At 39.8% G+C, this 12,126-nt stretch overlaps 1 protein-coding gene across 1 annotated transcript in view; it reads left to right on the forward strand.

Moving 5' to 3' along the window:
- ELOVL2 (ELOVL fatty acid elongase 2) overlaps positions 1-12,126 on the forward strand; it is a 51,461-nt gene that overhangs the window by 18,196 nt on the left and 21,139 nt on the right. Inside the window, exons 2-3 of the mRNA XM_059481993.1 lie at positions 6,035-6,098; positions 11,681-11,868. Of these exons, the coding sequence (XP_059337976.1) occupies positions 6,035-6,098; positions 11,681-11,868 (252 nt within the window). The remainder of the gene's footprint in view (positions 1-6,034; positions 6,099-11,680; positions 11,869-12,126) is intronic.

A 12,126-nucleotide genomic window follows, 5' to 3' on the forward strand; every position in this document is an offset into this window, starting at 1 on the left:
GATGGTGCTATTCTATGCTACCTTCAAAGATGCTCTTGAAGTTTTAAAAAATAATTTACTGACCACAGTAACAACATCTTTCTTTCTTGGAGTGCTTACAGTTTAATGTGAAAGTCTTTAGAAGAAAGAGGAAGAGAAACATACAAAGACTATTCATGTTTTATTTTCTGTGCTAAAGCTGGAATGGCGTTCCTTTTTTTTTTCCATATTTTTCAGAGATTTTTGCATTATATTAAAATATATTACACAGCCTGCATTTCCAAAACAAAGATGCAGCTCTCTCTTTTCTTGGAATTGTAAAAGAATGACTACATTTTTAGACTGAGTAGTTCACACATAGTTCTTTTGTTAGTTATTCTTGTCTATTTTGTGCAAAGTAGGAGCATTACCAAATGTTGTCCACATAGTGTAGGGACATCTTTCCAGACCCAGACCATCAGCAGGACTTCCCTCTCTTCCCTTGGCTTCAGTCACTTCTGTCACACTAAATTACATGCCTTTGAAGGAGAGGTGGAAGGATTCAGGCAGTGAGATTGCTACAGCAGCAAAACCATTTCCCATGGATCCATCTCATGTTGGCTAAAGAGCCCTTCAGTCAGCCTGGGTTACCCCAGAGGGCTGTGCTGCTCCTGGGAGCTCTGGCAGCCCCACTCTGCTGGGTGAGGCTTCTATGGCTCAGCCCCTAATCCTGGTCAGCCACCTGAGGGGAGAGAATGTCCCAGAATGTGGGACACAGAAATCACCATGTCAGGCAAGGACTCAGTTTCTGTCTCTTCAAATGATTAGTCTAAAATGCCAATAAAGAAGATCTAAAATAATGTCTCTTCTAGCTATTTTTTCCCTCCCTCCCAGTACATCCATGGGACACAGCAGCAGCCTCATGCCCCGTCTAATTGTGTTTCTTTCATGAGCTCACTCCAGCTTGTTCCTACTCTCAGTGAGATTATCTAGCAGTGAGATCAATATATTGAGCATAAATTACACAAAGCAGCAATTTATTGCCAGCTCCTGGATGTCCTGCCTCCCAATTTCATTAAATATCTCCCATCTTATAAGACACAATTCATAGAAACATCTGCCTCGCCTTTCTGCCTTCAGCTTCAACTTTCACTGCAGTTCACATATAAATCCTTAAATAAATGCTTCCTTTGGGGATTTTTTTAGTAAAAATTATATGTATCTGTTTCCTCTACAGATATAGCACACAAATCATAGAAGGTAAAGATGACAAAACCCTAGAAGGTTGTCTGAAGCGATGGAGAATTGTCTCTCACTGTACATCTTTGTTCAAGAGTAATTTTAAATGCTTAAAGCAATAAAAAGCTAAACAATTTTATCTATAAGCAGTTCTGAGTTGGACTCAACTTTCCTTAATTTCATCCTCTATTTCAGCCATTCTAGAGCCAACACTACCATTTACAAAATCTTCTTTGATATTTGTATATTTAAATATATGCATAGTAGCATCTAAGATCAGTTTCTTTAAACATGCTACTAAATTTGGATTCATTCCTGTACTTCGCAGACACTGACTGTATGCAGAGCAGAACTCTTCAGGGAATCAAAGAAAAATTGCCGTTTAAATAATAAAATAAATCATGTATGTATTTTCAATCAGGGTACTTTAAAATATCACTGTTACTTCCAGGAGCTGTATCAGAGAGCAGAGGCTGGCACCCATTTCCACTTTTTCTTTGAAGTTTGAAATGAGATCTTGTTTTGTACAGAGTATTCTAATTTCCAGGTAGCTCTGTAAGAAGAAGCAAATAATTATGTCAGATTTTTGAGGCAGAGAATGACATTCAAGGCTTTTGAATTAAAAAAAACAACAAACCAACAGTAATACAAAAGGTTTCCAGATAGCATAAGTAAGATTGAAAGTAGTTTATTCATCTGTAAGAAGTTTATTTCAGAGAGTTTTTTCGTGTTTCTGTCGCATCCAAGTAGTTTGGCTATAAAACTATAGAAAGAGCCAGCCTAAATCACTTGAGGCAGTGCTTTCACTGATCAATAAATAATGCCTAATGGCAAAACACTGATATTTTGAGAAATCAAAGGTATTTTTGACAAATCAGAGTTATTTTGATTTCTGCACTGTTTAGATAGCATTTACCTAATTTTTACATAGCTTATACTACTTTTGCTAAAACCACTAGAAAACCAGTAGATATTGGTCTCTCAATATGTCTTACAAAGATATAAAAATATATAACAAGAAGTGATATATTTTTTACATACCCAGTGACTTTGAAATTGTGTTTTAGGTGCAATGGCATGAAAACTAATTCACTTATGTGCACCATGCTACCTATTCACTTACCTACATTTCTATGCAAAAATACTAAAATATCTCATTAGAGAGATCCCTGTTGCTTTATCATTGTTGACTTTATACTCCCTCCAGATCTTTCCATTTGGGTGATTTCATTTCCTCAGATAACCTACTGTCTTTTGAATAGGTTTAGGTAAATAGATCTTCCACAAATCTGCCCAAAATCCTGCCAAGGAATATACATTGCTAATACCCAGAGCAATGCCCTGTACAAAAAAATAAACAACATGAAAGACATGTTGATCTTTAGCCTTATAACCTAAATACCTTTGTTGATAAAGGCTATTGCTGTGATTTGCCAGAGAGAAGTGAGTTGTCTGAGCACATGGATTTTTGGTTTTATTTGCTTTTCTTTGGAAATGTGACAGGTTGTGCTGAGCAAGACATTTGCATGTAATCTGCCCAGAGGTACACACAGAGGTATTAAGGACATGTTCTAAAACCCAGAAATACAGTATAGCCTCTTGTAGCAGTGTTGACAGGAAGGTGTCAAGACTAGTCACATAAAATTACCTACCTTTTTTAAGAATTTCTTTTCCCAAACTATGACTACCATTTTTAAGTATATAAACAAATACAATTTCTATAACAGTCTTACAAATCTGCATCTTGTAAATTTCTATTTTTCTTTGTGTAAACTAAAATAAGCTGTACAATGCTGAGAGACAAAGGCTGAAATATTCTTTGTAAGAAGAATATTTGTTGCTCTGCTGCACCTCCTAGAAAAAGTTCTACTCTCAAATTACCAATGAAGGCAAACCAGGCGCAGAATTTTTGTAGTGCTAATTAAGATAGATGGGAACAAGTTTGTCAGCTGGTACAAGTTCTCACTGTGTCATTTAAGCACACTCATGAGGAGGTAGATTTAATTTCAGGCTGGCTCATCTGCTCAGCATGCTGTCTGCCCATCCTAACCAGGTGTAAGAGGTTGCAGGTTGGATCAGTGAAGGCAGTGACCTGTGTTGGGTGGGAGTGTTGATCTGCTGGAGGGTGGGGAGGCTCTGCAGAAGGATCTGGACAGTCTGGATCGATGGGTTGAGGCCCATGATGCGAGGTCCAGCAAGGCCCATGCAGCGTTACAGGCTTGGGGCAGGGCGGCTGGAAAGATGCTCTGTGGAAAATTACCTAGGCCAGTTGATAGTCAGTGGAAAGTGAGGTAGCAGTGTGCCCACATGGCCAGGAAGGCCAGTGACATCCTGGCCTGTATCAGCAATAGTCTGGCCAGCAGGAGCAGGGCAGTGATCATCACCTCAATACAAGAACGTTGAGGGGCTGGAGCAGGTCCAGAGAAGGGCAACAAAGCTGGGGAGGGGTCTGGAGCACAAGTCCTATAAGGAGTGGCTGAGGGAGCTGAGAGTGTTTAACCTGGAGAAAAGGAGGCTCAGGGGGGACCTTATCACTCTCCACAACTGTGTGCAAGGAGGCTGTAGCCAGGTGGGGGTTGGCCTCTTCTCCCAGGTGACAAATGAAAGGATGAAATGGCCTCGAGTTGTGCTGGGGAGGTTTAGATGAGGTGTTACAAAAAATTTCTTCACTGAAGAGGTTGTTGAGCTCTGGAACAATCTGACCAGAGAAGTCACAGATTTGATCACTGTCCCTGGAGGTGTTTAAAAGATGTGTAGCTGTGGCACTCAGGGACATGGTCTAGTGGTGGAGTTGGCAGAGCTGGGTGTACAGTTGGACTTGATGCCCTAAAAGTCTTTTCCAACCTAAACAATTCTATGATTCTTTTCTTTTATTCTGCTCCTCCTTCTTACAATTCCTGTTCCTCCATCTAACTGTTAGAAGCATTCGGTACCTAATTTCCATTTCAATACAGTTGAGAATGGGTTTGTCTTCAGTATTTTAATATAAAAGGAATATACATGGTCTTTTACTTTGTTCTGGACATGTAAGATTTGTTTATGTAATGTAAGCATGAAAGCAAATAGCTTTGCATGCTCATTCCTACAAGTCACTCAAATCCATTACAGTATTTTTTCCAAAGCAATCTGTTAAGTCTAACCACAAAACCATGAAGCACAGGACTAGGTCTGTTTCAAATTAATGCAGCAGATGTGCACATCACAGACAAGCAGCAGTGTGGCATTTCCCAAAAGGGAGTATCATTGCCATGAAATAATAACAGAATTACTGTATAGCTCAAGGGGATAAAAATGGAAGCAGATTTTTGCACAGGTCCCACACCTAGAAATCAAGTCACCTCCTGTGACAGAAGCCATCGTTAGGCTGCTAAGGTAATTATCTGAAATTCAGAAAATGCCTTTCTTTATGGGCTGTAGCCAGGACACCTTTAGTTTAATTTCCTCAGTGCTGTGAAGTATGAGAAACGTTTTTGTATCGTGAATCATCAGTTTCTTTTGAGGAAATATTTTTGGTTGGTTGGGTTTTTGTTTGGTTGGTTGGTTGTTTGTTTAGGGTTTTTTTTTTTCATTGGTTTGGTTTTTGTTTAGAAAAAATATACTTTCTGTTTTGGGGGTTTTGTTGGGTTTTTCTCCAAGAAAATAACAATGCAGCAGCATCTTACAGAGACAGAGGTTTGTAGCCCAAGGTGCTGAAAGAACCTCTCATTACCAGTTGTTCTTAGAAGATCTGTCCACTTGGAACAGTCTGAGGACCAAAATCAAGGGCAGAAGAAGCACAAGGAAGGGGCTTGGGAGTGCCAGGATCTTGGGTTTTGCCCAGATCAAAACCCAGTCCTAGTAAAGGCATGGAAAGGTCAGGGCTGGAACTTCCAGAGTGCAAATATGGTTCTTCATAAGGCAAATCTGTGAATGGTGTCAGCAGTCCAGGCTGGCGTGGAGATATCTGTCATTCAAAGGTACCCAGAGCCCACAGCAGATCCTGCCCTGCAGCAAGGCTCAGCATCACTCTGGGTCCCCTTCCTCAGCCTGGCAGCATTTTCTCAGTGCTGAAATCAGTCCATCAAGCACAGTAGAATGCTGTTGGGAAGAAGAGAGGGAGAACCTGGCTGACCTCAGGTTGTTCAGGCATAGGCATGCAGGAAGCCACTGCCCAGAGCTGCAGTCTGGGAAGAGAACACCCCATCTAGTTGGGGAAAGGACTGTGTACGTCATGGCTTAGCTCCCAACTCAGTCAAAAACAGACACAAACTTGCTAAACCTGCCAGTTTGGCAGCTTCATTGACCAAGACCTCAAAACATAATGTCTCCATAAAGTTACCTGCCTCTTCCTGATGCCCTGCATGGCCTGAACTTCATCACTGGACCTCTAGGTTCTTCTGTAGGCTTGTTTTATAGGAACTTGGGACCTGGTTTAGAGAAATCTCAGTTGGCTCACCGTCACTTCAATCACTTAAAGATTTCCTTTTTTAAGTGTAAAGCATTGAGATATTCAGTTGAGGAAACATAATAAAAACAAAGAAGCATCTCTATCAGAGTGAAAACTACACCCATCACAGATGGGTTTACTGTGATACTTGCTGATTTTCATAAACCTTAATTTCCCTTCCTAAAGGGAAGTTCCCAGGAATGAGACCTGTGCTGGTATCCAGACAACAATCTGCCCTAAATTAATTTTTAAAGAGGTTTGGGGTTTTTCAGTATACATGATGTTGTGTACTTTGGAAATACTTGTGCATGACAAACTTTTTACAAATTTATTGGAGTTTTTTTCAAATCATATTCTCTCTGTGACCCTGAGATAATGTCTTTTTCACATGGCCTTTTCCATGTTTTTTAGGAGACCCTGAAAGCTTTTGACCGGGAAGTAAATGCATTTGTGGACTATATGTTTGGACCTCGAGGTAAGCTGCTCCATTTACAGCCCTTTAAGGAAATATTTCTAGGGATTACCACCCAAAAAGCTTCTAATAAATTTGCTGGGTAACTTCTTATTGAAAAATGTAAACTAGGCAGCATCACAGTATTATCAGGAAGACACCATTATTGTAGCAAATAGATCAATAAAATGATTTGTGATTCCTTGGTTTCTGAGAATATCAGAGAAATTCAGTTTTTCATCCTAACGTGGAATAAAGAGCCTGAAGTGCTGGATCTTTCTGAAAGTGTAAGGTCTGCTTTGGGACTGATTGTCATTCATAATCCAGTTTGTTTGGTCCAGCTACTTATTAAATTGCCTAATTCAGAAGGATGTTTGGAGCAAAAGTAACCTGCAGGATCACATCCAAAATTTCAATAAACCAATCGATTGGGTGACAGTCATCTTTTGACTTCCTATTATTGCTTTTCTGGAGCAGTTTGGACGAGAGTAACTTAAATAATTTTAGGTTGGAGGTGCCTCATGCTCTGTTAGGATTGAAACAAGTAAGTAAAAAAGAAAGCAAACCTAAAATAGGACTGCAGCCAAGGATAGAGCACCAAAGTCAGGACTAAGAGATCCAAGCAAATACAAGAAAGGGATGAGACAGGAGCTTAGAAAGGACACAGCCTTCAGAGTAGTCCCCTGCAAGACCACCTTGCTGTTGATAGGGCTGGGTTTAACTTCAGGAATTGCCTTGCAAACTTCTACCCATGATAAAATCCAGAACTGCTGCTGTGGGGATGGATGCATGATTATGGATTCCCAATTTGTTGCATTAATGTTCTCCATGTTACGGAAACAGTTCTTGCTTAATTGGAAGTAAAAGGTAAAGATGTGTTCCTAAACACAAGAAATTCTAATTTTTCTTAGCTGGCTGGCTGGCTACAAAATCTTTTCCATCATGTCTACAGTAGATGTGATGTTTGAAAGAAAGATTTCCAGTGAAGAAACACTGAATAGCTTGGGAACTGCAGCAGAAGTGGTTAAAGCAAAATAGGTTTTATTAATGGCTGCAATACTACATTTTAATATTAACAAAGAAATGTGATCAGAAGAACAAAAGCACTATTTTTGGTGTTTTATTTTGGTTTTGTTTTTTTCCAGATAAACATGATGTTCTCTTTTGTTCCTCTTTCCTTGTTGGTCCAGACAAATTGTCTGAAGGAGTAAGCCATAGTTGATCCAATTCTGAATAGCCCAGAGACCCCTTTGGGATTTTAGAAAGCCCTTCAATTAAACAAGTATTATTTGTATTGCTTGCCAAGTGCATGACCATCCTTCTCCAGACATCAGTGCTGAAGATAGTTTTGTTTGTCCATGCCTCTGCCCTCTGATCTTTAATTTAACTGGTGGTATAATGACACAGTATCATACATTTCCTGAATAGCATATCTCCCTCCAGTGTGTCTATCCACATAAATAATTCACATAAATAATTCACATAAATAATTCACAGTAGACTGCAATCAGTTTTAAATCAAATGACCCCACAGATGAATATCTAATGAATTTGAGAGCTTCCCCAAACATCTAAAACCACAAGCAATTCCTCTTCTTTCTCTCTACTGATTTTCATCCACAGTACACACTTCATTCTGCAGCAAGATGGATTAAAAGGATAGATAACAGCATTCTATTATTTTAGAAACCAATCCCTTATTTATTGCTTGTATTATAGGTAGTAACTCCTGAGATACTTGTGTCACTATGCAGGTCTTTGTCATCACTAACAGATGTGTCTGAGGGCACCAGAAGAGACAGAATGCCTCTGGGAACTGGAGCGTGGCCATCTCTGTCCCATTGGGAGCACCAGGTTAACACAAGCTGCAGTACTGCCCTACTGCAATGAGGGACAGAATATCTGAATTTGGCAGAATATCAAAATATTGGCATATTTTGAACCGTCATTCACTGGTGTCAGCTGGGCTTTGTAGATAACATAACTCCGTGTTTGCTTTTGAGCTAGCACAACAAGTCCTTTGGATTGGGGAACAGCAGCCATATACCTGCCCATTGGTTTCATCTCTAAGTAAGGGGTGGTCTTACAAGAGGTGTTGGCCCCTCTTGTTCTTATGCTTAAGGCAATTTGAGAACGAGTGAAATAGCAATTTTCTTCTGTAAGCGATAATTTTTCCAGGGTAACCCTTTATCATGGACATATTTTATGAAAAATCTTTTTGCTAGGATCTTTTTTCTTGAGAAGCTGATTGGCCTCAAAAACAAAATGTAATCAATAATTATCTGCTGCTGTGGAATGCAACAAGTGCATCTTTGATTGGTTTCATGTGGTTGTTTTTAATTAACGGCCAATCACAGTCCAGCTGTCTCAGACTCTCTAGTTAGTCACAAGATTTTGTTATCATTCCATTCTTTGCTATTCTTTGCTAGCTTTCTGATGAAATCTTTTCTTCTATTTTTTAGTGTAATTTCAATCTTTTAATATAATATATATCTTGTCTCTTCTTTCGTCTTGGGACTCCTGTGAACACCACAACCCTTCATCCGTGGAGTATTGTTTGGTGTCATGCAAAATTAAGTAATACTGAATTGCAGGAGCTAAATCTAGTTAACTAGTTGTTTGTTTTATCTGTGAAAGAAACAGGGGTGGTCAAGAAGAGATGTATTTTGCTAAAGTTATGATAAAGTAAAAAGCACTTTTCCTTAATAGAGTCTGATCAGTAGCAAGGCACTGGGGCAAACCCATCCACCCTCTGCGCCTCAAATAGGAGTGAATCTACTCAGACACTGACTGGCCAAAGCTATACAGAAGCTTGAATCCAAGTGTTCCTAAACCTCATTGATAAAGGCCTGATATGTAAAGAGCCTGGGAGGCCTGCCACTCCTTTAAAGGGAGCCAGGATTTCACCCCAAGGGTTTGGCACATCATGGCCAGTGACCGTGAATGAGCTTATTCACGGAGCGATCGGAGCCTGTGGGCGCCTGCTCCTTCCCCTGCTGCAGTCCTGTGCTTTCCCACTGTGACTTTATTCACTGCTTTGGTCTCAATTTCAGATGCTGTGCAAGTTCAATGCTGTAAAAATAATCCTTTCTCCTATTGACAGTGTAACTTTATAGTACTTGAACATGGAGATTTAACTGTCGGTCAACAGAAATACTTTTCATCTCTCATTCTTCTGATAACTTCTTTTGAAATACATTCCCTTTCCTCCCCCTTCCTGACACATAAAAACCTCCCTCTGCTTGTCATTCAGGGATAAGTGGAAGTGGAAACAAAACAGTCACGTTCCTTGGCTGCCCTTTATAAACCACTTTCTGCCAGAAACTGTCTTACTCTTCAAGGTATTGAGGTTGTGGTGGGAAATATTCAGGAAGGGTACATGTTTTAACAATTTCTCTTGAAACTGGAATACTATAGAACTTAAAAATACTTGGCATGCTGGCCTGAATGAGCACATGAGTTCTGCTTTTGTGTGGATCAGCCCACATGCTTGTGGCCACTCAGAGCAGAATGAAAACTTTCTGGGGGCATACTGGGGCAGAACTTATTCTGTGTAGTTTAATTTGTATTCAGAATGCTTCTGAATATTTTTTCCTTTTTGAGCACACTTGCAGTTTTGCTATCTACTGATGCCAATTTACCGTTGTGCATGTAACCTTTATGCACCAAGTGTTGCAATCCTCAGATGGGAGACCTTTCCTTAGATAGCAGTCTTGCTGACATGGCTGCTTTCTACATCATCATTTAGGGTAGCAATTAAATAAATTAAATCCTTATGCTCCTAAAACACACACTCCTAAGACATCAACACTCAAACACTCAACCTTTAGCTGTCCTGTGACTCCTGTGTCACGTTGAGAGCCCATAAGAGAGCAGAATCACTTCTAAAATATTCATTCCAATGCTTCACACGTGGCTTGTGAGCTTTAGGAGATTGTTGGAAGTGTTTCCTTCTCACACTGAGGTCATCCAAATAAGCACTGAGATCTGAAGACAGACAAGAGGCGTTCTAACTTGGTAATGCACAACAAAGCCAGGCTGCCATAAAAGGAAGGATTGTGCAGTTGTGACTGCTTTAATCCTACACCTCTCTGCTCCTAGAGGTTTTTGGGAGTCCAAAAAGGAGAGTCAGAAGCAGGAGAGCATTGGATTTCCATGGCAGTGGTGGCTTGGTTGAAAGTCTTTCCCGTGAAAGGGCTAACAAGCCTCATGGAATCCAAATTCAACAGATGAATGTTACAGCCACTGCAATGGAATTGAGAGGGGGAGGCAGAGGGAAAAGGTAATGAGAAAGAAAGCTGGTGTTCAAAGCCTGGCTCATATGCCAACATACGTAAAATTTCATTTTACATATACTTGTATGGAAGTATTTCTGAGGAAGGAATTGTTGGAAGTGGTACAGTACAGCGAAATTCCAATAAATTACTAATTTTTTGGGCACTTCTAATAGGTGCATCATCCATTGACCAGTCTTTTCCAATTTCAACACAGGCATAAAAACAGTAAAATGCTTTTTCATGCACTGTGATTACCTTTTGTTTTACAATTTTTAACACAATCTTGGCCTTTGTAAAAAAAAATCTCTGTACTTTAAAATTAAAATATTTTCTGAGACCAAAAAAATCTTTCTGTGAGATCTGCACAATGACTCCTCACGGACTTCTTTCTTCATAAGAATTTCTTCATAATAAGTAATTTTAGAATTACTTACCCCATAAGTCATTCTAAAAACCAGCCATGATGCCCCCTTTTTCTTTCCACAGGTAAATGGCTGAAGAATGTTGCTATGGAAAATTGACTCTAGATTTTTCTCCGTTTTGGAAAAAGAAAAGAAAGAACACCCCTTTCACCCATGACATCCAGTTGTTCATATGACAACAAAGTGGTGCCTCCAGCTTGGCATCTGGGATTAGGCTTTACTCATATACACTGAACTATCTGATTACTCTCAATGGGATTACTTGTGTGAATAAGGCAAGCAGGATTTGACCTTAATATTTCATTTCAGGACCAGGCAATTGGGACAGAAACTGTGAGAAAGCGAGCCCTTGCCCAGCCAAAAATCTTTGATAACCATCCAAGTAAACATTCGCCACTTGCTTTTCATATTTAATATTTTGGAAACACCTTCCCTTTGTATGAATGTTTCCTAGTCAATGCTATATACCTTCCGGTATGGCAAGTGCAGAATTAAAATAACACATGAGCTGGCAACATTACATGCATACTTGGGATTTAATAGTGTCTGCAAATTGTCTGTTGAGCAGATTAAGATAGGATTTAAATAAATATTAAGTGAAAACATTATTTTTTTAAAGCATATAAGAATGGGATTTCCCCTTTGGTTTTCACTTTACTATTAAAATGAGATGATTTAGGTGACCTTAAATTATTAGGGAATTCCATGCAGTTTTCAGCCCACATTCTCTGAGACTTAGCATGCAGTTTTGATAAGTTAAAACAAATGGATAGCTCTTGTGAGGAAACAGTGGCTGATTCCATCTCCCACTTTTAGCAGATTCTTTACATTATGTGTTCGGCCTTATTTTAGCAATACTTTACCATAGCTTTCTTAATTGCCTGCTCTGTGTATTTCTTTTTTTTAGATACCAGGGTTAGAGGATGGTTCCTTTTGGACTCTTACCTTCCCACGTTTTTCCTTACTGGAGCATATCTACTCTGCATATGGCTGGGCAACAAGTTCATGAAGAACAGGCCTCCTTTCTCTCTGAGACCTCACCTCATCGTGTACAACCTGGGCATCACGCTGCTCTCCTTCTACATGCTGATAGAGGTGAGTGCTCTGCCATGCAGCACGGCTGGGGGAGGTGACCAAGGTTCAGTTTTTTAGCAGAAATATCTTAGTGACAGCTGGTTCTGCTAGGAAAGTTTACATCAACAGCGAAATAATATTAAAAAGTTCCTTCTCATCTTAGATCTTGGCATGTTTTGGTTGTCCTTGCTGAGCTACAGACCACACCTGGGGACAGCTCTTTGCTGCCAGGACCGTGTCCACAAGCATAAATTTGAATCTGCAGCAGTCACTCTACTC

This window comes from Ammospiza nelsoni, chromosome 1 (genome assembly GCF_027579445.1).
Source record: "Ammospiza nelsoni isolate bAmmNel1 chromosome 1, bAmmNel1.pri, whole genome shotgun sequence".
NCBI lineage: Eukaryota > Metazoa > Chordata > Aves > Passeriformes > Passerellidae > Ammospiza > Ammospiza nelsoni.